General features: G+C 40.8%; 1 protein-coding gene across 9 annotated transcripts in view; it reads left to right on the top strand.

Moving 5' to 3' along the window:
* Positions 1 to 22856, top strand: part of PLCB4 (phospholipase C beta 4) — a 426130-nt gene that overhangs the window by 358998 nt on the left and 44276 nt on the right. For 7 of the 9 annotated variants that reach the window (XM_047745405.1, XM_047745397.1, XM_047745401.1 and 4 more), the window contains 8 exons: positions 2141 to 2176; positions 4477 to 4618; positions 6238 to 6322; positions 6650 to 6774; positions 8930 to 8981; positions 16536 to 16638; positions 17990 to 18154; positions 20396 to 20600. In XM_047745405.1, the coding sequence (XP_047601361.1) occupies positions 2141 to 2176; positions 4477 to 4618; positions 6238 to 6322; positions 6650 to 6774; positions 8930 to 8981; positions 16536 to 16638; positions 17990 to 18154; positions 20396 to 20600 (913 nt within the window). The remainder of the gene's footprint in view (positions 1 to 2140; positions 2177 to 4476; positions 4619 to 6237; positions 6323 to 6649; positions 6775 to 8929; positions 8982 to 16535; positions 16639 to 17989; positions 18155 to 20395; positions 20601 to 22856) is intronic. The other 2 variants (XM_047745406.1, XM_047745403.1) reach the window with 1 other exon arrangement.

Below are 22856 nucleotides of genomic sequence, written 5' to 3'. Positions count from 1 at the left end.
GTGGTTAGGCCAGGCTGTTGCACTCAGCCAGACCCTGAGGCTTAAACCGGACAGTAGAAACAGGACTGAGTGGGTTCAATGTCAACTGAGGAAACACAAATGATCCAACTTGCTGATGGACTGAATGTGGGCAAATGAGAGTGAATGGGGAAGCGAGATGACTCTCTGTGTCTGAATCTGAGGACCTGGGTGGATAGTGGGGAAGACTGGAAGAGGAAGAACTCAGTGTCTCAAGTGGGACAGGATCTTTGAGGGCTGTGAGATACTCCGGTGCACTGCCACCAAGGCACCCATAGCCTTGACCCCTGATGCTGCTTTCATTTCCTACCTGTGTAACCTCAGGTAAGTTAACTGAAGCTCCCAGTGCCTAGGTTTTCTACACTGCAAGGTGAAGATAGTGCCTACCTCACTGGTCCATTTTGAAGAGTTGATGGGTCTAGAATATGTAAAGAGCTTCTGGTGGTGCCTAGCACATGGTCATTCCCATTAAGGCCTTCATTACTGCTGCTCTGTTATCATTTTCATCTTCACCGTTGTGAGCATCGTAATCACCTGTATCTAGAACTAGAAGTACTAGAAGAGAGGTGGGGCTAGAGATATAAACTGGAAGTTCAGGAGATAGGATTTAAAGCCATGGAAATAAGTGAGATGACCTATGGGAAGAGGCAGAGACGGCAGGCCAGAAAAGAGCAGCAAGATATGGCCTGAGAGGTAGGATGGAAATCGATGAGATCAAGGAAGCCAAGAGAACAGGTGGAAGACAAGAAGAGAGGTGTTCTCCCCCCAGCTTAATTAAAATATAATTGACACATAGCATTGTGTAAGTTGAAGGTGTATAAGCGATGATTTGATACCTGTATATATTCTGAAATGATTTTTTCAATAAGGTAAGTGAATATCTCCATCGCCTAATAATTACCTGTGTGTGTGTGTGTGTGTGTGTGTGTGTGTGTGTGTGTTTATGTGGTGAGAACATTTAAGATCTGCTCTCTGAGTAACTTTCAAGTATGCAGTAAAATGTTAAATATGAACAACATGCTGTTCGTTAGATCCCCAGAACGTTCTACTCTTATAACTAGACACGTGTCCCCTTGGACCAACACCTCCCCATTTCTCCCACCTCCTGGACCCTGGCAAAGTGGTTGGTGTTTGACTACTGTTGATTAACTCAGTAAGAAGACTCCAGAGTTCCGGTGCTGGCAACATGGAGGTCACTGGTGACCTTGAAAAGAGAAGTTGCAAGGGTGTGGTGGGGACCACGGAAACAGACAGATGTGAATGAGTAGAGACTATACTTTTGAGAAGTTTTGCTGTAAAGGGAAGCAAGGAATAGGCTGGGGGGTAATGGCAATCAGAGGAGTCAAGGGAGCGTTATTTTTAGAAGGAATGAATCTGGAGTGTGTTTGCAAACTTTTGGAAGTGGGGCCATAGAGAGGGAGAGATTAGGCTTGCGAGAGGGAGAGAAGGCATAACTGTCTGTGAGTTCCTGGAGAAGGGGGGAGTGGATGGTATTCATGGTGATGTTTTGGGGCAAGGATTCTTAATCATTGAAGACAGTGGCTGAAGGTGTAGGTAGGTGCATCCATTTGGTAGTAGTTGAAATTGGGAGAGTGTTGGAAGAGCAACGCCAAAGGAACACTTTGATTACACCCTCCCTCTTCTGATAGAGAGTATTGCCTCTATTTTGGGACTCTTGGATGCCTACTAAGACTCAGTGCCTACCTTGACGCTCCCTTACCACATAAAGCCTTTATCACTAGCCACACATGAATGCTGAATCGAGTAACCATTCATGCTTGCCTGCCCTTTACATATCAGGAGAGGTGGCCACATCAAATGATTTCCTAAACCCCATGACGAAATAATTAATCTACTGTAAGGAAACATCTAAATAGGAAAGACTATCAAGAAGGGAGGGGAGACAGTATTAAGATTTATTTTTCTGGTGTATAAGTCAGGCTGTTGTATCTTTCCTCCTTATTTTGCTGATGGCTTTATGTCATCAGTAATTTTCCACCTTCACAAATAAAAACAATAACAGGCTTACCCATATTTATTTAAACATTAACATATACATGGCTGGTAAATTTGGAATTTTGCCCTTTAGAGAAGTAAACAAATTAGTCTTTCTCTAATTTAGGCTTCAGATGACCTTGAACATGAAATCAACAAAAAGGTAAGAAAATAATTTCCTTGTGTAGTTTGCTTTCATTACAGAGTACCAAATGTGCCCCCGTAATATTGAACAGTTTGTACTAAATGTTGTTAACCCTGTGTCCCTCCCACCTCCACCCGTGGAATGTCAGGCTTACTGTTTACCATATTCACATGCTTAATGCATCTCATTGCAAGAGTCTTCAAAAGAAAGAATTATTCACAGTGGTGAAATAAATCCTGATAAAAATCACAAAACGAAGGCAGGTGAATAAGATGGTTTTCCTGAAAATAAGTGTTTAGTACAGTCAGACACTTAGTTGGCATTAGAGATTTCATTTCTACAAGAGTACATAATCGTCAACACATCAAATTTGAAAATAAAAATGACCTAATAGGTCATCAGATGTTCCAGCATACTAGGAAGGTGATCTTGTTTCCGACTACACTGGCATTTTAAAAGATCATTAATTAATCTAATTTAATTTAATTTTACACTGCCTGCATTCTAGGACTTCAATTTGGTGTTCTTAGATACGGACTTTATTATGAATCGAGTTCCATTTTTTATTTCTTTTGTCCTCTTTGACGTTCTTCATGGTAGCACAGTGGTTTCTCTGAGTCCAGGCGAATGGTTTGTTATGGGTGGGAGATTGGTGGCAGGCACAGACAGGAATTTGCCTTGTAATTTGATTCCCGTTCTTCGGAGTTGGAGAACATCATGTCTGGCTGTCTGTGGGGCCCTATCTTATTTGGAGTGAGACACTATCTGCTTACTGTGTAAAGAGTAAGTTTGGATAAGACCAATCTCAACCCCCCCCCATCATGTTCATGAACTTCTCTTCTAGAATTTCAGAGGATATTGAGGTCAACAAAGCAGAGGTTAGTGTTTGGTCACTGCCGTGTATTAGCTGAATAGCTGCGACCAAATCGCTTTCATCCCCAAGGCCCCGGTCTTCTCACATGGTCAGTGGGTGGGACTCTCTTCCTTACTCCACATGATTACTAACAGTAATGAAGTTGTGCATGCAGGAATTCAGCCCACTGCCCAACACAGGGTCCTGGTGTTACTTACCATCATTAGATACCCAAGAAAGGAGTCACGCAGCCCCTGCCCTTGTTTGGGTGGATGGGACATATAAAGAAATGACTAAAAATGAAAACAAGTTACATTATTTGATTATTTACCTCAGGCTTTTATTGGTGAAATCAGTTTGAGGATTTAGAATGCTCAGATTGTTAAATCATCAGATAAGATAATCTGACCACTTTTCTCACTAGTCCATTCCAAGGACTGGTCCATAGGAATGGACTAAGTAAGTAGTTCATCCACCTGTATCAGTCGATGCAGGAAATTATGGCACAAAGTGGAAAAACAGCTTCCGTGTGTGTCAGAATCCCCTGGAGGGCATATTAAAACATGAATTCTTGGACCTCATCCTCTGAGTTCTCCAATAAAGTGAGTCTTCATCAGGTTTTCAGAGCTAGCTCTCAACAAAATGTGGATCATTTTTGAAGGAATTGTTTTTGTTGTTTATTTTGTTCCAATTTACCAAGAAATAAACCAAAATAATTTACCTCTATGTAAAATGATGCAATTTTGACATGTCCTCTGTAGTCGTTTATCAGATTATTTTCAGAATAAGCTTTTTTAAAAAGTACCATAGACTACTATATGTGGCTTAAATTCTAAACCAGTGTTAAGCAAAATATGGTCCCCAGACCAGTCACGTCATTACCACTTAGGAACTAGATGAAAAGGAAATACTTGGGCCTCCCCCACAGACTCACTTCATCAGAAACTCTAAAGATGAGGTCCAGGAATGTATGTTTTAACAAGCCCTCCAGGGGATTCTGATACATACTGAAGTTGTTTTTCCATTTTATGCCACAATTTTTGAGATTATAAATGATAATACTTGCTACATATTTCCATAGATTGCTATGAACCTCAGTATACCTTAAAGTCCTCTGGCAATCTTAGAAAAATGTAAGAGAGAAGCCTTATATTTTATTATTATCTCCTTTTATATTATTAGGGGCTATGATGACATGAACCTTTTTTTTTTTTTAAAGTATGTTCCAGACCCAACGTGTGGCTCGAACTTATGACCCTGAGACCAAGAGTCTCTTGCTCTCCTGACTGAACCAGGCAGGCACCAGAGACAGGTGCTTTTAAAATTATCCTGTAGCAAAATGGAGGAAGAAAAGGTCTTTCTCTTTCAGTTCATGCGTGCAGGTCGTATTTCGTGAGGACGTCTGTAGCAGGTTCCTGTCCCACCTGAGTCCTCAACATGTATATTCCTTTCATTGTGCTCGTAGGGCCTGGTGACCGTGGAAGATGAACAGGCATGGATGGCGTCTTATAAATATGTAGGTGCTACCACTAACATCCATCCGTATTTGTCTACAATGATCAACTATGCACAACCCGTAAAGTTTCAAGGTTTCCATGTGGCTGAAGGTAACACCAAAGGTTAAATTCTATTGCCTTTCTTGGTCTGCTTCTCTTCTGTCATACTGCTGAACTGTGCTCTGACTTGTCGCCATTTTTCTTTCCTGAGCACAGCCCCGTTCCTCCTCACTGTGTTTTGTGTCACAGACTGTGCCTATAGCCTCCTGTCCTTGGCATGCCTCGAGATTGCTTTGCCATTCCCCACATTGTCCACAGGGTGGCTCTGAGGTACTGCAGATTTCTTAGTGTTGCCTCTTGCGTTCTGTGGATCTTCCTGTGTGTAAGAAAGCAACTGATTTCTTTTTTTTTTTTTTAATAATTTTTTTATTTTTTTATTAACATATAATGTATTATTAGCCCCAGGGGTACAGGTCTGTGAATTGCCAGGTTTATACACTTCACAGCACTCACCATAGCACATACCCTCCCCAGTGTCCATAACCCAACCACCTTCTCCCTACCACGCTCCCCCCAGCAACCCTCATTTTGTTTTGTGAGAGACTAAGAGTCTCTTATGGTTTGTCTCCCTCCCGATCCCATCTTGTTTCATTTATTCTCTTCCTACCCCCCAAGCCCCCTACGTTGCCTCTCAACTTCCTCATATCAGAGAGATCATATGATAATTATCTTTCTCTGATTGACTTATTTCGCTCAGTATAATACCCTCTAGTTCCATCCACATTGGAAAGCAATTGATTTCTGTGCATTGATTTTGTATCCTGCCATATTACTGAGTTTCCTGAGTTCTAGTAGTTTGGGGGTGGAGTCTTTTGGGTTTTCCATAAAGTATCATGTCATCTTCGAAGAGAGAGAGTTTGACTTCTTCTTTGCCAATTTGAATACCTTTTATTTCTTTGTGGTGTCTGATTGCTGTTGCTAGCACTTCTAGTACTATGTTGAACAACAGTGGTGAGAGTGGACATCCTTGTTGTGTTCCTGATCTCAAAGGGAAGGCAGTCAGCTTTTCCCCACTGAGGATGATATTCACTGTGGGTTTTTCATAGACAGATTTTATGAAATTGAGGAATGTTCCCTCTATCCCTATACTATGAATTGTCTTAATCAGGAACAGATGCTGTATCTTGTCAAATGCTTTTTCTGCATCAATTGAGAAGACCCTGTGGTCCTTCTCTCTTTCTCTTACTGATTTGTTCTATCACATTGATTGATTTGCAAATGTTGTACCACCCTTGCATCCCATGGATAAATCCCACCTGGTCATGGTGGATAATCTTTTTAACGTACCATTGGATCCTGTTAGCTCGGATCTTCACGAAGACCCCTTTTGATCAAAAGCAGACCTCCAGAAATATCCACAGGATTTTTAAACTTTCATAATCAGTTTTTGGGGCTGGAGAAGCCACGCTAGTCATCAAATAGACATATCTTGGGGGTGGCTGTGTGGGCCATATACACATAATTTGTTTCATGACTCCAGATTTAATCCATCACTATTTAAGTCATCTGTCTCCAGCCCCAGGACATTAATGAACGTAGGCAGTACTGATAACATAATGGAACACCTGCCTCCAAAGCCTCGTGATTTGAGATGTAATTACATTTATTGCTTGTCTTTCCACAAGGTTGGATGGAAGCGTTGCTGAGTGCATCTTTATTTTTCTTTACAGAGCGCAATATTCATTATAACATGTCTTCTTTTAATGAGTCCGTCGGCCTGGGCTACTTGAAGACGCACGCCATTGAATTTGTGAAGTATCCTTACATAGTGAATGGAGTAAACGGCCAGTGCCCTTTAAGTTTGGCGGGAGTCTCTGAAACAGATGAATGGCGAATAGATAATTGTGGTTGTCGAGCTAATAAAATAGTATGTGTGAAAGACCACAGCAACTGTGAAAACCTGCCCAAATGTGAATTGTTTACACAGTGAACTCTGGATTTTCTCCTCAGCCTCACTCATACATGAGAAATTTCCTCTCTGTTAGCTTCGTGTTTGTCATTGTTGGTCTAGCCTTTGTTGTGTATTTATTACTTCTGGAATACTCTTTTTTGTCCCCTCATTCTCCTTAATAAGTTACACAGTTATAACAAACGGCAAATGAGCCGCATTTACCCCAAGGGAGGCCGGGTCGATTCCAGTAATTACATGCCTCAGATTTTCTGGAATGCTGGCTGCCAGATGGTTTCACTGAACTATCAAACCCCAGGTAGGAACTGATGTCCAGTGACCTCAAATTCCAGGAGAACACTTTGACAGGATGGTGCCAACCATTGCCATCCGTTGGCCGTGGGCATTTTTTTTTAAAGGAAGGAGACATATGGCAAAACAATGTGATGTTGGATTTATGTAATGGTGAGATACGAAACACCAAAAATAGAGCCCTGTAAAGGGTGGAAGACAAAATATTTTGATTTAAATTGAATTTCCTTTCATAAATACCACAACTAATCTGCCAAACATTGTCCCCTTTTCCAAAATGTTTTTAATTTTTCTTCTTTTCAGATCAAACTTATCTTCTTTCCCAGAGACAGAATTAAATGAGAAAAATCTGAGTATCTCTGTCAGGAACTCTGACTCATTTCTCCTTTAGAAAGTACCCTTCTCCCTGTTAACATTCAGCAGGTATCAATAACACAGCATCTCATCATAAAAGTACAGAATATTCAAGAGTAAACTCCACTAAAACAGTGTGTAAGGATTTATATATTCTTAGAGGCACTAATCCGTAACTTGGTCCTCCAAAGTGTATTCAAAGGCAGGCTTCCAATATATGATCTTTCCCCCTCCCTGGAAGGAGAGGAGTGAATTTTTAAAATGCATAAACAATTTTTTTCAAGTTTTTAAAGTCTGCTTAAGAGCCAAGTATCACAATTTTAAGATCAGAGGTAGAAAAATTCTGGGCTCTAGTTGTTTACCTAAAAGAGGTAAGAAATATGCCACAACTAACAAATAGCATGGAGGACAAGGGGAGATGGAGAGGAGAAGGGAGTTGAGGGAAATTGGAAGGGGAGGTGAACCATGAGAGACTATGGACTCTGAAAAACGATCTGAGAATTTTGAAGGGGTGGGGGGTGGGAGGTTGGGGGCACCAGGTGGTGGGTATTGTAGAGGGCACGGATTGCATGGAGCACTGGGTGTGGTGCAAAAATAATGAATACTGTTATGCTGAAAAAATAAAAAAATTAAAAATAAAAAATAAATAAATAAATAAATAAATATGCCACAAAACCATTCACATGCTGTGGTTAATCCCATAGCCTGGTCACTAAAGTTGGCAAAACAAGAACATTTTCTTGTTCAGTCCTTTGCTGTATAAGGCGGTGCCTCCCACGTTTCCTGGTTTGGGGGGCATTTTCCTTTTCCAGTCCATCCACCATACGTTGAGAGTTTCTATCCACTTTGTTTTCTATTATCTGGCCTGACCAAAAGTCCTCTTGACTTTCATCCCTTTGCCATAAATGTGGGCTCAATAGTACTTTTGACGAGTTCTCAGGGACCGGAAGCTGGGGTCAAATGTCTGCACAACATCCCCATCAGTCCTTGCTATGACCAGATACCAGTACAAGCCCATAATATTTCTAGCAGAAACCAAATAAAATAGAGTGCTGCTTTTACTTTTTAAAAAAAGCGGGGGTGGGGGGTGGGGGAGGTCAAGTTGTATTTTCAGTTGTCAGTCCATTATATGGATTAAATTATCCTAAACCAGTTTATTCACTAGGTCAGCATGTGTTTTATTCTATAACATTAGGATCAACCACAACATGCTGAAGAAGGGGAAAAAAAAAATCTACCAGCTTGTTTGTTTTGTTTTGTTTTGCTAATGAAAAAAGGGAAGATTGTGTCCACTTGTGAGCGAAAAATCCCAAGCCATGCCCTGCCAGCATAGACACTGCTAGAAGAATTCTCCCTAGGTTTAAAAGTAGGAGCAAGCCACTAATTTTTCCATGATACTACCTGGATTATTATTATTTTTTTTTAATCGAGTTTGTACTCCTGTGACCTTCTTGGAATGTCTGCAGCCGATCCTTCTTCCTCTGTGACCGTAAGGCACATTCTCCCCAGTTGGACACCTATAATTTCAACACTGATTGGACAATCATTTGACTCATATGTTGAATCCAATTTTTAATGCAATTCTAGCATGATCTTTATGAAAACACATTTTATGTTTGACTTAAACACAGATGATTTCAACAGGGAAGAGGGTCGTGTGCACTCAACAGACCCACACGTAACTTGAAATGTTAAAAAAGACCTTTCAGTCTAGGATCCGTATCTGACTTCCATTGTTTAAAATCACCCATCGTGGTCTTCTTTGTGCAGGGAGATGAGATGCTAAAATTATTTTCGTCTCTTGACAGATTTAGCGATGCAATTGAATCAGGGAAAATTTGAGTATAATGGATCCTGCGGGTGAGTAATATGATTTAAACTGTTGTCACTGTGTTCCTGAACCCATACTACAGCTGTAATGGAACTGTGTCATTTTTAATTAAGGGCTGCTCAATTTAAGCTGAGTTTGAGGAATTGGATAGAAACAATTGAAATCCCTAGATAGATTGTATTTGTAAGTATACGTTTTTCATCTACGCAGTTTATTAAGCAGAATTGTCCCCCTAAAAATTGAACCATAAGTTAAGCAGTTTATCATACACACTCGAGTTTAATTCCCTCGCTTTAAATTCAAGAGTGGAGGTTTTTATAGCTACGACAAATAATGATCCCTGCTCATTTGGACATTAACTGGAAACATAGATAATAAGTATATGTATTTTCCCTAAGACACACAGAGGAATGAAGTTGATTTAGTATGGAAGGAAGTTATGAATGTCAATTTGAATGTAATAGACCTAGAAAGAAAGCTTTGTCCTGTCTTGATTCTTTTGCATGTCTTGTAAAGAGTGGTTATCAAAAACTAATGCTATGAATATTGTTCTAGTTTAGTTAACTGGCATTCTTTAACATCTGTGAACCAAGGAGTGGAATAAGAAATGTTGATTTCCTAATTTTGTAATGTGGAACACAACACGGAAAAGTTAAGTGAAAATGTGAAGTTAAATTCTGTGGAGAAGAAAACCAGTGTGGCCATATTTATTTTTTTCCTTCATGCATCTGTCCCGGAGCCTCTAAATTAATCCCGTGGAGTGCCATCCCATCCATAATACTACTGTCAGGAAATTCTAAGCCTCCCTGGTTGAATACCTCAATTTTATCACTAAGAACAGCCAGCCAAGATAACATTTTTCAGCTGTCACAGGTTCAGAGGGCACACTCGCCCCCTTCCTCCTGCCAGACGGTTCTCCACCCGTGTACCTCCACCCATGAGTGACCCCCACATGCATCGCTGGCACATATGTTATGTTTTCCTCTGCTGTGTGCTTTGAAAGAAATCAAAGTCTTACACCGTAAACTAATATGTTATATGTCAATTACAGAAAGAAGTAAAAGCTATGTAATTCAAAAGAAAACTGCCAAATACACATTTTTAGAATTATTTTTTCAAATATTTTATTTATTGGGGTATCTGGGTGGCTCAGTCATTAAGTATCTGCCTTCTGCTGAGGTCATGATCCCAGGGTCCTGGGTTGGAGCCCTGCATCGGGCTCCCTGCTCAGCGGGAAGCCTGCTTCTCTCTCTCCCACTTCCCCTGCTTATATTCCCTCTCTCACTGTCTCTCTCTCTGTCACATAAATAAATATTTTAAGAAAAAAGATTTTATTTATTTATTTGAGCAAGAGGGAGAGAGAGAGAGGAGAGCATGAGTGAGGGGGAGGGGCAGAGAGAGAAGCCATCTCCCCACTGAGCACGGAGCCCGATGCAGGACTCGATCCTGGTACTCTGGGATCATGACCTGAGCCCAACGCAGATGCTCAGTGGACTGAGCCACCCAGGTGCCCCTGCATTTTAGAATTCTTTACAGCTCTGTTGTATTTAATGCACAGCGTTCATCACCAGGAGATGGTGCACATAAATTGATGGGGGCAAACTGAGGCAGCGAGGCTGTGGGGGACAGCAGTGGTGTGGGGATGACAGCTCACACTGAAGCCCAGCCGTCCTGGTTCATACCAGACACCCCGACCCCTTGCGGCGCTCCCTCCTCAGAGCCTCCCTTGTGGCCCAGTGACACTAAAAAGTTTGCCCTCTTGGCTGCAGCTGTCCAACAGCCAGTACTTCCACGGGGAGGGGGACTGTTGCCAGGTCACGAGGTCCCACCAGGAGCTGTATGCGTGCCCTCTGTTCCTTTCCCTTCCTGTTTCACCCAGGTTCACATGATCAGTGTCTCCCTTTAGGCACCACTGCTTATTTTAAAATGTGTTCCCAGACAAGCACAGTGCTGTTGGAGCCCGAATTCCATGCTGAAGTGTTGGAGTGATGTGACCGAAAACCTATGTCCCACCAGAGGGACTAGGAAAATAGGATTGTTCAGTGGGGTGCCCCGCCTTGAAGAGCCATTGACAGTCATGTCCTGTCATGTGTTACCATCCCCCACCCTTTCCTTGCCCCTCCTGGAGGTAGAGTTTGTCACCGGCAGGGAAGAGGGAAAGAGTCTTCCTCAGCTGTGTGTTTCTCGATCCCATCACTCTCAGCGATGGATCGGTCATAGCTGGTAAATACGGGGCTGGCCACGCAGGTGTATTTCTGGGGAGCGAGGGCATCCAGGACACTCTGGCTTTCCCTATGTTGCCTTTGTCATTCACCCACCCACCTGCAGGGACTTGTTAAACACTCCTTGTTGGCGTGTCTGAGGGCTGGGTGTACAGAGGCCTTCTGAACCGTTTAGGCTTAGGATGGCAAACGGTAGTGGTTGTATAGAGAACAGCAGTGTTGCAAAGCACATGCAGACCCTCTGAATCCACCAATGCTAGCAAAACACTGGGAACCTGCCCGGGACTCCCTGTCTGCTCTCCAGGCTGATCTTTTGGAAGACTGTGCCCCTGAGCTCAGTAAGTGTGATTTTCAGTAGGAAAGTGAGTGGTAGTTCATGATAGACTCCTTTCTAAAGGTATAAAAATGGAAGGCATTTGTATAATTCCCAAGGAAACGAGACAGAGCAAGTTAATTTCTCAAGTCCGCATACTTTCAGAGGAAATTGGCATGGCTGAGACCAACATAGTAGGATGTTTTAGGATCCAAAGATGCATACTTTTTGTAGAACTTTCTCAGGGTGAAATGTGTCTTGAAATCCATGACGGTCTTATAGTTACAATCAGCCGTTTTGCTTTCCTGCTGGTAGAGAAGATGGTGAAGTATTGAACAATTGGCGCCATCTTGGGTGTGATGAAATAGGTTGTCCTTCCTTATGACTCCATCCTCTGATTCTTATGGCTTCTGTCCACCCACCTGGCTGAAGGCCCTTCTTTTCTTCCTCTCTTGCCTTCCAGGACCCTACAAAGGCTCCCTTCACTTGTCATTGGCTTTGGTCTCTGCCCAAGTCCACCACACAGACCTGGGTGCTTGGAATGAATTTATTTTCTGTACCAAAAAACACCAGGCAGGACCAGCTATGGTTGGTTTGTGGGGCCCAGTGCAAAATGAAAATAAAGACCCCTTGTTCACAAATTTTTAAGCATTTCGAGACAGTAGCTGCAGAGCATTAAACTAGGCACAAAACTCTTCTAAGTTCAGAGCACTGTGTAACGACACAGGTCCTACTGATGACCGGGGCTCCCTGGACCTGCAGGGGCACCAGTGAGTGGCGGCCTCTGCTGCATCTGCAGGTCCCCACAGGCCCCAAGCAGACACCCCTTCAAGATAAGCTGACTCAGTGTCACCCCCAAGCCAGGACTTACCTCCTGGCCCTGTCAAACGTCTCCATGCTTTCTTTTATTTATTATTATTTTTTAAGTATATAAGATCAATACATTACACTGAAGGCTGCCTGCCTTGGAGAATTGGACTTCGGTTTCTTGCCCTTTTCCCCTGGCACTTCTTATTTTGTATTGGTTCATGCTCTCACAGAAGAGTTTTCTTCTAAGCCAATGTGGAAGGAAGGAACATGGAAGAATGTTTTGGACACCCAGAAATCATCAGCATCACAATTTTTTATTTTTGGTGAGAAAGGTCCCTTCAGAAATGGCTGTGGGGAGTGGAGAGTACGGAATCTCCAGAGAGCCCCTGCCCCTGCTTTTCTCAGGAGGCAAATACCTCATTCCATGCAACTGGAATCCATGTTCCCCTTCTTGTGAGAGCCAGAACCATCCTCTCTTACATCCCCTTGAAGCTAACGGCCGATATTTTGTCAACGCTGGTAGGCTTTGCTTGAAGTAGTGTGTGTTAATATTGTAGTATCTCATCTACTTTCCATTCTAAGACTTCAATTTTTGCCATATCATCATATTTTCCAGTGTCTAACACTAGCCACAAAAAAGGGGGGAGTCCCAAATCTAAAACTGTAAATATAGGAAACCATGTGTTTTGTGCAGTTAAATTTTAAATTAATATTTAGGGTTACATTCTCTTGGAGACAGGTGAAAGTTCAAAATCAGCTTTAATATTTGAATGATTCTGAAAACTCTGTATATCTTCAATTTAAAAATCAGTGCTGTCCTTGGAGGTTCTTTACTGATGATTACATCTAAGTTGAATGTGTGGTTATTTTAACACTTTTTTTGCTCAAACTTAGAAGATGACAACGAATGACAACTTTGTCAAAACCACAAAAATGGAACTTGGGAATTTGTCTTTAAGGAGAAAAGTCACGCCCCAGAATCCTTTCTGGTTGGATTTTAAAAGATAATAAATTTGACAGCATGAGAGTTAAAATCAGTAAAAGTTACACTCCTAAAGAATAGGAAAGACTTGATCCCTCTAATTTTGATTCTTTTATACTTAAAAGTAAACCCATAGATTGGGGGAAAGTACGTTTATTGTCCTTTATCTGCTGTTCAGGTTAGGATGGACTTTTCCTACCTGTGGTTATAGTCCTTTGTAAAAACAAAATTTTTTTTCTTAGATCAAGTCTGATACAAGTTCAGGGTAGTTATGGAATCTGGCTGAGGTCTGATTATGTGACTGTAACCAAAGGAGATAAGGGACAGACATTGTGGAGTTGGGTCAATTTCCAAACATTTTCCTTACTTCACAAAGAAAACTCATACCCTTTAGCCATCACCTCCCAGTAACCCCTGCTCCCTATTTGCAGTCATAAGCAGCCACCGTCTACTCTCTGTCTCTCTGTATTTGTACAGACAGCACATTTTATAGGAATTAATTCATGTAGTATGTGGTCTTTGTGACTGGCTTCTTTTGCTTAGCATTATGCTTTCAAGGTTTATGCTGTAGCACATATCAGTACTTCATTTCTTTCTACCAAGTCATTTCCCATAGTGTGGATATGCCCCATATTATATATTCACTTATATATTGATAGACATTTGGATTGTTTCCATCTTTTGGTTATTAGGAATAATGCTGCTCTAACATTCACAGACAAGTTTTTGTGTAGATGTGTTTTCATTTTTCTTGGGTATTTACTAAGAGTGGAATTGCTGGGTCACATGGCACCTCTGTTTAACTGTTTGGGGAACTGCCAGACTGTCTTAGTGTCATTTCACATTCCCACCAGCCATGTATGAGGGTTCCATTTGTTCCGTGAACTTGATGATACTTAGTGTTATCTGACTCTTTTACTATAGCCATCCTAATGTGTGTGTAGTGACAACTCACTGTGATTTTGATTTGCATTTCTCTCAAAACTAATGATACCAGGCGTCTTTTCATGTCCTTATTGGCCATTTGTTTCTCTTATTTGGAGAAATATGTATTCAGATCACTTGCCCTCTTGTCAACTGGGTTGTTTTTGAGATATCGTAGACACACACCTCTTATCAGTATGTGATTTGCAAATATTTTCTCCCATCCTATAGCTTGTTTTTTCACTATCTTGATATTGTCCTTTGAAGTGCAGAGGTTTTTATGATAAGGCTAATTTTATCTTTTTGTTTTCCTCTTGTTGCTTATGCTTTTGATGTTATGTCTAAGACCCGTTGCCAAGTCATGAAGATTTATCCTTATTTTTCTTCTAAAAAAATTATCATTTTGGCTCTTACATTTAAGTCTTTGGTCCATCTTGAGTTAATGTTTGTATATGATGTGAGGGAAGGGACCAGTTTTCTTCTTTTGCATGCGGCCATTATAGTTGTCCTAGCAACATTTATTTAAAAGAATATTCTTTCCCTCTTTGAATAATCTTGGCATCCTTGTCAAAAGCCAACTGAGCATAGATACATGCATTTATTTCTGGATTCCCAGTTCCATCTCATTGATGTATGTGTGCATCCTTATGCCAATACCACACTGCCTTGATTACTGTTGCTTTGTAGAAAGTTTTGAAATTGAGAAATAGGAGAACTTCAATTTTGTTTTTCTTGTTCAAGGGTGTGTTGGCTATTCTTGGTCCTTGAGTTTTAGGATCAGCTTGTCACTTTCTAAAGAAGCCGGTTGGAATCTAGATAGGGATTGAATCTGTGTATCAATCTCGTGAATAGTGCCAGCTTAACCATATTAAATCTTCTGATCCATGAACACAAGATGTCTTTCCATTTACTTAGATCTTCTTTAACATCTTTCAACAGTATCTTGTAGCTTTCAAACTACATGGACTTATTTTGTTAAATTTATTCCTAAGTATTTTATTCTTTTTGGTGCTATGATAAATGGAATCTTCTTAATTTCAGTTTTTGGATTATTCATTGTTGGTATTTAGAAATACAATTGATTTCTGTATATTGGTTTTTAACCCTGTAGCCTTGTTGAATTCATTTATTAGTTCTGATGGGTTTTTAAAAAATATATATTCTTTAGATTTTAGAAGGATTTTACAAAGAAAGAGAGCATGAACTAGGGGAGGGGCAGAGGGAGAGGGTCTTCAAGCAGACTCCCCACTGAGCGTGGAACCCAGTGTGGGTTCGATCTCATGACCCATGAGATCATGACCTGAGCCAAAACCAATAGTTAAACACTCGACCAACTGAACCCAGGCACCCCTCTGATCATTTTTTAGTAGATTCCTTAGGTAAATTCCTTAAGTATATTCTATATACAAGATCATGTCATCTGTGAAGAGGAGTTTTACTTCTTTCTTTCCATCTAGATACCTTTTATTCCATTTTCTTGCCTAATGGCACTAGCTAGAAATAGGGAAATAATTACATCTTTATGTTCACCTGCCTCTAACTTGAAATTTCATGGTTCTTTTCACTGTGAACAAAGACAACAATCCGCAATACTATTAACAGTACCTGTGATTCTGACACCAATGTAAATCACAGATATTTTTGTATCATTACTACTGCTACAGATCTCACAAAATATTTTTATGCATATCAGTACTTTAAAATTATAGTTATCAACTTAGCATCATATCTCATAATTCAATGCAGTCATTAAAACACAAAGTAGGATATCATGTACTCTCATATTTTATTTTTTTTTTAAGATTTTATTTATTTGACAGAGAAGAGAGATCACAAGTAGGCAGAGAGACAGGAAGAAAGGGGGGCGGGAAGTAGGCTCTCTGCTGAGCGGAGAACCCGATGCAGGCCTCGATCCCAGGACCCTGAGACCATGACCTGAGCCAAAGACCGAGGCTTAACCCACTGAGCCACCCAGGCGCCCTATTTTAGTAACTAGAGCTCATATAATTGGTTATTCCTTGTATTTTATTTTGTGTGCATGAGAGTAAGTATCTAAGGAGGTCCATGGCATAAAAAAGTTCAAGAGAATGTAATAGCATCAGGAAGCTTGGTGTCACTGAGCCTGGAATCTAAAAGCATTCCTCGTTTCCTGCCTCTCTTCAGGATTATCCGTAGGAAAGGAATAGTTTCTTCAATCTTTAGACCCCTCTACCTAAAACCCTAGCTCTTAAATTAGAGACAGGAGAAAAGAAGTACTTAGTGTCTGAAGCATGAGTGTGTTGGTCATTGTAAATGCAACTAATAAACTCCTTCTTTGCTTTGGTCCCACCAGGTACCTCCTCAAACCAGATTTCATGAGACGGCCCGATCGAACATTCGATCCCTTCTCTGAAACTCCTGTCGATGGCGTTATTGCAGCCACTTGCTCAGTCCAGGTAAGCCCCCTGCTGTCTCAGAACTGTAAAAACATGTCTGCGGATGGTCCTGGAAAAGCCTGAAGAAGCCACATTGAAATATTTAATGTCAAGTTGCAAGGCCCATTTGTTGCTCTCAACTTTGCGATTTCCCCTTTTCTTCCTAAGAGATACATTTTGTTCCCTAGTGGAACTATTAGCTACATTCAGCAGAAGACACCAGATCGAAAAAGTACCTACTGGAGGATATGGAGCAGTAGGAACTCTTAATCATTGCTGGTGAGAATGCAAAATGGGGCGGCCACTTCGGAAGCATGCTTTTATCCTATAATCCAGGAATCATGCTCCTTGGTATTTACCCAAATGGATAGAAAACTTGCATCTGCACAAAACCTGCACAGAGGTATTTGTAGCAGCTTTATTCAAAATTGCCAAAAATTGGACAACTAAGATATCCTTCCTTAGGTGTTGGATACATAAATTGTGACGCACCCACACCATTCAGTGCTGACAAGAGAGGAGCTAGCAAGTCATGGAAACACATACAGGAAACTTCCGTGCATATTCCTAAGGGAATGAAGCAAATGAAAAGACTTTGTACTGTATGGTTGCAACTACGTGACATTCTGGAAAAGTGAAAACTGTGACAGTTTCATACATGTGCACATACGTCAAAATGGACCGTATGTACACTTTAAAATGTACGGTTTATTGTATGTCAGATTTTACTTCGAAAAACTTTGGACGTTATGATCTATTCAATAATACAGAAAGAAACCCTGCTACGTGGCTATATAGTCCTTTGGAAAGTAAATGAAAAATAGTCTGTCCATGGCTTTATAATAGATGGAATTTAATGCTGGACTTTGCAAGTATATACCTCCGACCATTGTTGATATCAGTAAAGGATAACAGGCAACAGGCATTTTAGCATTGCTTTTTTCTTTATTGCATCTCTTTCTAAGACTTATAAAAGAATTTAATAAAGTATAAGAGGGCAGAATTTCAGAGCTCTGATGGGATCCTAGGGCATATTTGAACCCATCACTTTGTGGACATTTAGGTGGAATTAAGCTGCTTGTGGACATTATTTCTTTGTATTATAGGGTTCATTATTTCTGTCTTCTCTTTATAGGCAGTTCTCAACATCAGAACCTCCGTCTTGAGCAGGGTTTTTTGTTTTCTGTTTTTGTTTTGTTTTTGCATAAAGTAGTTGCTCAATAATGTTTTAGTAAGGAATGAATACATTACTTCCATAGGTAACTAAAATTTCTAAAGATGGACAGACAATTTCTTACTTCTGGATTATTCATTGCTCTTGATAATGACACAGACTTGACTTCTCTCTCACCCTGTTTCTGTGTTGCTGCAGGTCATATCAGGTCAGTTTTTATCAGATAAGAAAATTGGTACATACGTAGAAGTGGATATGTATGGGTTGCCCACAGACACCATACGTAAGGAATTCCGAACTCGCATGGTAATGAACAACGGACTCAATCCAGTTTACAATGAAGAATCATTTGTGTTCCGGAAGGTAGGGTACTTTCAACGTGTCAGACTCGCTGTGCTAACTCAGGGGCCACATTTTAGTGCATAGGCTACATAGATACTACATGACATGGGGCAGTTATACAACCCCAAATATTGTCTTCTTCTCTTCTTCCAGTGGGTAAGTTCTGTAGATGCTGTGTAATTGTTACTTTTGTTTGTTCTTGTCCTTGTGGCTCTCCTTTTCTCCTCCAAGGAGCCCATCTTCTGTGTGCAATGCTCAAGTTCCAGATGGGTGGTCCTTAGAATGTGTCCTCACTGGTGGGTATCATACACACGGGAGAGTTCTTTTGTGCCCTGGCAGTGGCTAGTAACTTGCAATGCTCCTTTAGCCAAGAGGACAGGTAGGATGGTGAACCCAAAAGTAAGACCAATAAATGTCCTTAAATAGATCAGCTGGTATTGTCCTGTACCTCTAGAAATTGTGATACCCATTGCCACCCCCACAGTCTGTACTTCATGTGCTATTTTGGGTTTTGGGGGGGTTCCTACCATTGTACCTTGATCCCCAGACCACAGTCATACTCTATAATGATTTCATTTTTATCTTGTAATCACGTTTTCCCTTTGTTTCTCATTTGTCAGTGTAAGATGTATTGAAAAATCCATGCATTGGTAGTGCCATCTCCAACTAGAGCTGTTTTTCTCTCTCACTTGCTCTGTTATCCCAACCAGAATAGCTTCTTGCTGCTGCTTCAGGCCCAGGGCTTCCAGTGTTTCTGTTCCACGTGCATGTCCTCCAACACAGATCTTTGGCTTCTTAGCTTAACAGAAATGAAGATTAGCAGTTTCAGAATTGGCTAACTGGTTTTCAGAAACCAGATTACAGAAGGTTAGTAGTTCAGTGAAACAAGCCATTATGAGATTCAGGCTCCCCTTGTTATGTGAGCGCTGTTATTTCCATGCAACCCCCACCATGACCTTCTCTCCTACAGGGTGTGGTGGAAATTGGATATGACTTGTCATGCGCCTTTTTTCTTCCACCATTTTTTTAATGGCTTTTTATAGCTGGATCTGTTGTCAGTGTGGCCAGTGTTCTTTGGCGGCATGAATAATCCCTAGATACATTTCTAGAAATTCAGAAAGTTGACTTCAGACATTCATTGTTTTTGATGAGTGAGGAGACATCAGACTTGCTTTTTTACATATAGGATTACTGGCCCCAGAAACAAGATGCCAGTTCTACACCCTTCACTGTTTTTCAGAAGTTAAATTGCTTTTCGTCAGGACCAAGTGCTTTCACTTTTTGTTCTCTCTTGCTTTTAATATTTTTGGTCTTTGCACTGATCTCACAAGGCAAACCCCCTTTTACCCACATGAGAAACGATAGCGCAAATGAAGTTGGATGAATTTGAACTTGATTTCTCCTCTTCATCATCTTGAAATTCGATTAAATTATAATCTCTAGGCAGAACTAGACAACCGATCCATTGTCTAGCCTTAGATACAGTACTCAAACTAGCCAAGATGTCTTCATTGTTCTTAGCCAATGAAAAGTCATTCCTGATTTAAAACATGGGATTTTCTTGTGTCCTGTTGCTATTTTATATCTGAATTAGGATTCTGCTGGCTGAGCTCAGATTTTATGTCCTTTTATTTATTTTGAAGATAGCAAGAGTAGATGTCTTAGATATAATTTAATATTTCTAGCTGCCCCATCTCACTCTATTTAATATCCCAAAATATTGGGAGTGCAAGGAAAAGGGAAAATCCAAATTTCTGTGTACGTTGTCCTTTATACGTGGAACATTTCTTCAAAGATACTTTCCATATTCTCAAAAACAGGCCAAGCTAAAAAGCAGAGAAGCACCCCAGGTAGGAGGCAGACCACAGGATTCAAAGGCAAGGGCCCCGATTCCAGGCCCAGCTGTTCTGATCTCAGAGATTAAGGAAAGTCACTTGATCTCTCGGGGCCTCCTTTTGTTTGTCCATTTTTATGCATGGGGATGGGCAAAGATGACAAGGGTTGGACTGGTAATCGTTCACATCCCTTTCATCTAAAATTTTCAAAGAGATGATTTCCAGGAAGCCTGTTCAATTGCTTTCTCAATAGCTTGGATACCGCAGCTTGGACAGTATCCTTCAGGAATCCAAATCAATCTTGGGCTTCTTTTCACCATAAAGGCACATTTAAGGACAGTGTGGGTATGGTTCAGATTCCTCGAATCAGGGCTCTTGGGGACAGCTTTCCAAAATACCCCTGAAAGGTACCATTCTTTGTTTGCAGGTAATCCTCCCTGACCTGGCAGTCTTGAGAATAGCAGTGTATGACGACAACAACAGGCTCATAGGCCAGAGGATCCTTCCTCTGGATGGCCTCCAAGCAGGTTATCGACACATTTCCCTTCGAAACGAGGGAAATAAACCATTATCACTGCCAACCATTTTCTGCAATATTGTTCTTAAAACATATGTGCCTGATGGATTTGGAGGTAAGTTAAACATTTGAGTACAGAAGTCCTAAATTAGAGGATTATAAAATATTTCACCAATCGCTAAAAAAAAAAAAAAAATGTTCCTACCAGTGCTGCCAACTCCCGTAGCCTCAAAGAATTCAAGGATAGAGAGTAGCTTCAGGTTTCCTAGGAAGAAATGAGAGCGCAAGACTGGATTATCTTTAAGGTTCTTTCTTATTTTAAAATACTGTAATTTTGTATGGTTTATCAATTTTTGCAAATACGTCTGTGAAGGATTTACTTACATCGTCATCCAAAGGGAGAAAGGACATAAGTAACATGGAACCATAGATATCATTTGGTATCCCTAAAAATTTTAAATTGAACTCATATATCAACATGGATTTTCTGGATTTTCTTCCAAATCCACCAGCGAGTTCAGTTGCCCAAAAAAATCCCAGTCATCCATCCACAGGAGACCATCTTTGGTTTCACTAAGATAATCAATGGGAGAAATAAAAACCCAGACCAAATCATAAGATTTTGCTTATACCCTAGCATGCTAACTTTTTGTAACCATCAGTTAAGCCAAGAACATTAAAAGAAGACTAAGATCCTCTATACTCTCAGTCTCTTGAGCCCTAAGGAAACAATGATTATGTCAAATTAACCAAGGTGCAAATTCTAAGTCTCTACTCCTGGCTGGGTGACCGTGGGACAGTGACAACCTCTCAAACCCTCATTCCCTTGCCTGTAAAGTGAAGATGCTCCTACTGCCTCCCTCACAGCATTGTTGTGAAGGACTGACCCTTACAGCACGTGACCTAGGAAGGCTCGGAAATGTGCACACACAAGTATGTCTGCTATCGATACGAGTATTGTTTCTGTAGTATGCTGGAACACATCCTGGTTTTGTTTGGGGATTTGGGGGTTATACTGTGGTGGTTTTTTTGTTTGTTTGTTTGTTTGTTTTTTAATACTGCTTGCATCTCTGAAGAGCCGATGTTCTCTAATCTTCAGCTTTACCAACCCAATTGCAGATTCAAGAAGGGACATGAACCGTAAGGATTTTTTCAGTTACCAAATCCAGAGTAAAGACTCCTTCCTCCTCCTCCTCCTCCTCTGCTTTTCATTTAAAAAGAAAGCCTATATTAGAAGCCAGAACATACTGTAGCGGATATAAAAGCACAAAAAAGAGTCTGGGTGGGACGCCGTGGGGCTGGGTAAGTGGATAAGAAAAGAGACACGAAAAACCTACAGTATGCTTTTAGGACATCAGCAGATGAATTACACCATCTTCCCCATACTTGAACGTGGGCAGTGCGCTATCCCTGATACATTTTAGAAATGGCTGTATAAATAAACATGGCCAAAAACTTACAAGTCTCTTTCCCTCTGCATGGGTTACTTTCCAGCTGGAACTCTCGAATTCATTCCAGAGAAATGGGCAGCTGGAATAGAAAAGGGAAAGAAATAGTTTGTCCTGTTCCTACTTTGTGTCAAGCACTGTCCATCAATTCCAAAAGTTGCGGAGAAGGGATGTGGGCGCCTATAGGTCTGTGCTGAAGAAATGTCTGTACTTATAGGGCAGCTCCTTCCCAGGGTCTGCATTTGTGTACATATGGATTCAGATTAATCTCCTTAAAAATAGTCTCATATTTTTTTTTTCCTACAGTGTCATTGTAGTCACTTACTTTGTATCAGAAGCCTTTGAAATTTCTATACTGTGTTATCATGGGTGGGATTCTGCAGTTCATGTCTTAACCTCAATATGACATTCCAAGACTGCTTATTCAGAATTGTCGGTCATCTCTTTCATATGTGACGAAACCGAGGGCAGGCGCCATGAGCATTTACTTGAGGGACTTACCTGAGGAGAACAACATAAGAATATAAGAATCATCTCTTCCTCGCTTTCTGATTTTCTTTACGGCCTCTTGACTTACACAGTGTGTTGTCCTTATTTCATCTGCGTAACTAACCTCCCACATTCGGTTCTGAACATTTATGTGCTTGAGCCCGCAGAGTAGGAAATCTGTGGAGTCCCTGTTCCCTAGAACATTGATATTCTATGTTGATTCCATAGGGGAAAGTTCAAAATGAAACTTGGCCGCCTTGCAAGCCAGCATTTTCTAGGAAACAAACAAACAAACAAACAAACAAAAAGGTAAATTGTTGATATAGATCTCAGATTTTTATATGGCCAAAGAAAGATAATATGGATTTATTCATTCCACAAATATGTTTGGTAGGTTTTATTCTGTAAAAGGCAAAATAGGGGCACCTGCATGA

Source organism: Lutra lutra, chromosome 9 (assembly GCF_902655055.1).
Source record: "Lutra lutra chromosome 9, mLutLut1.2, whole genome shotgun sequence".
Classification (NCBI taxonomy): Eukaryota; Metazoa; Chordata; class Mammalia; order Carnivora; family Mustelidae; genus Lutra; species Lutra lutra.
Note: the sequence above shows the minus strand (reverse complement) of the source record. Positions and strands in the feature narration are given on the sequence as shown.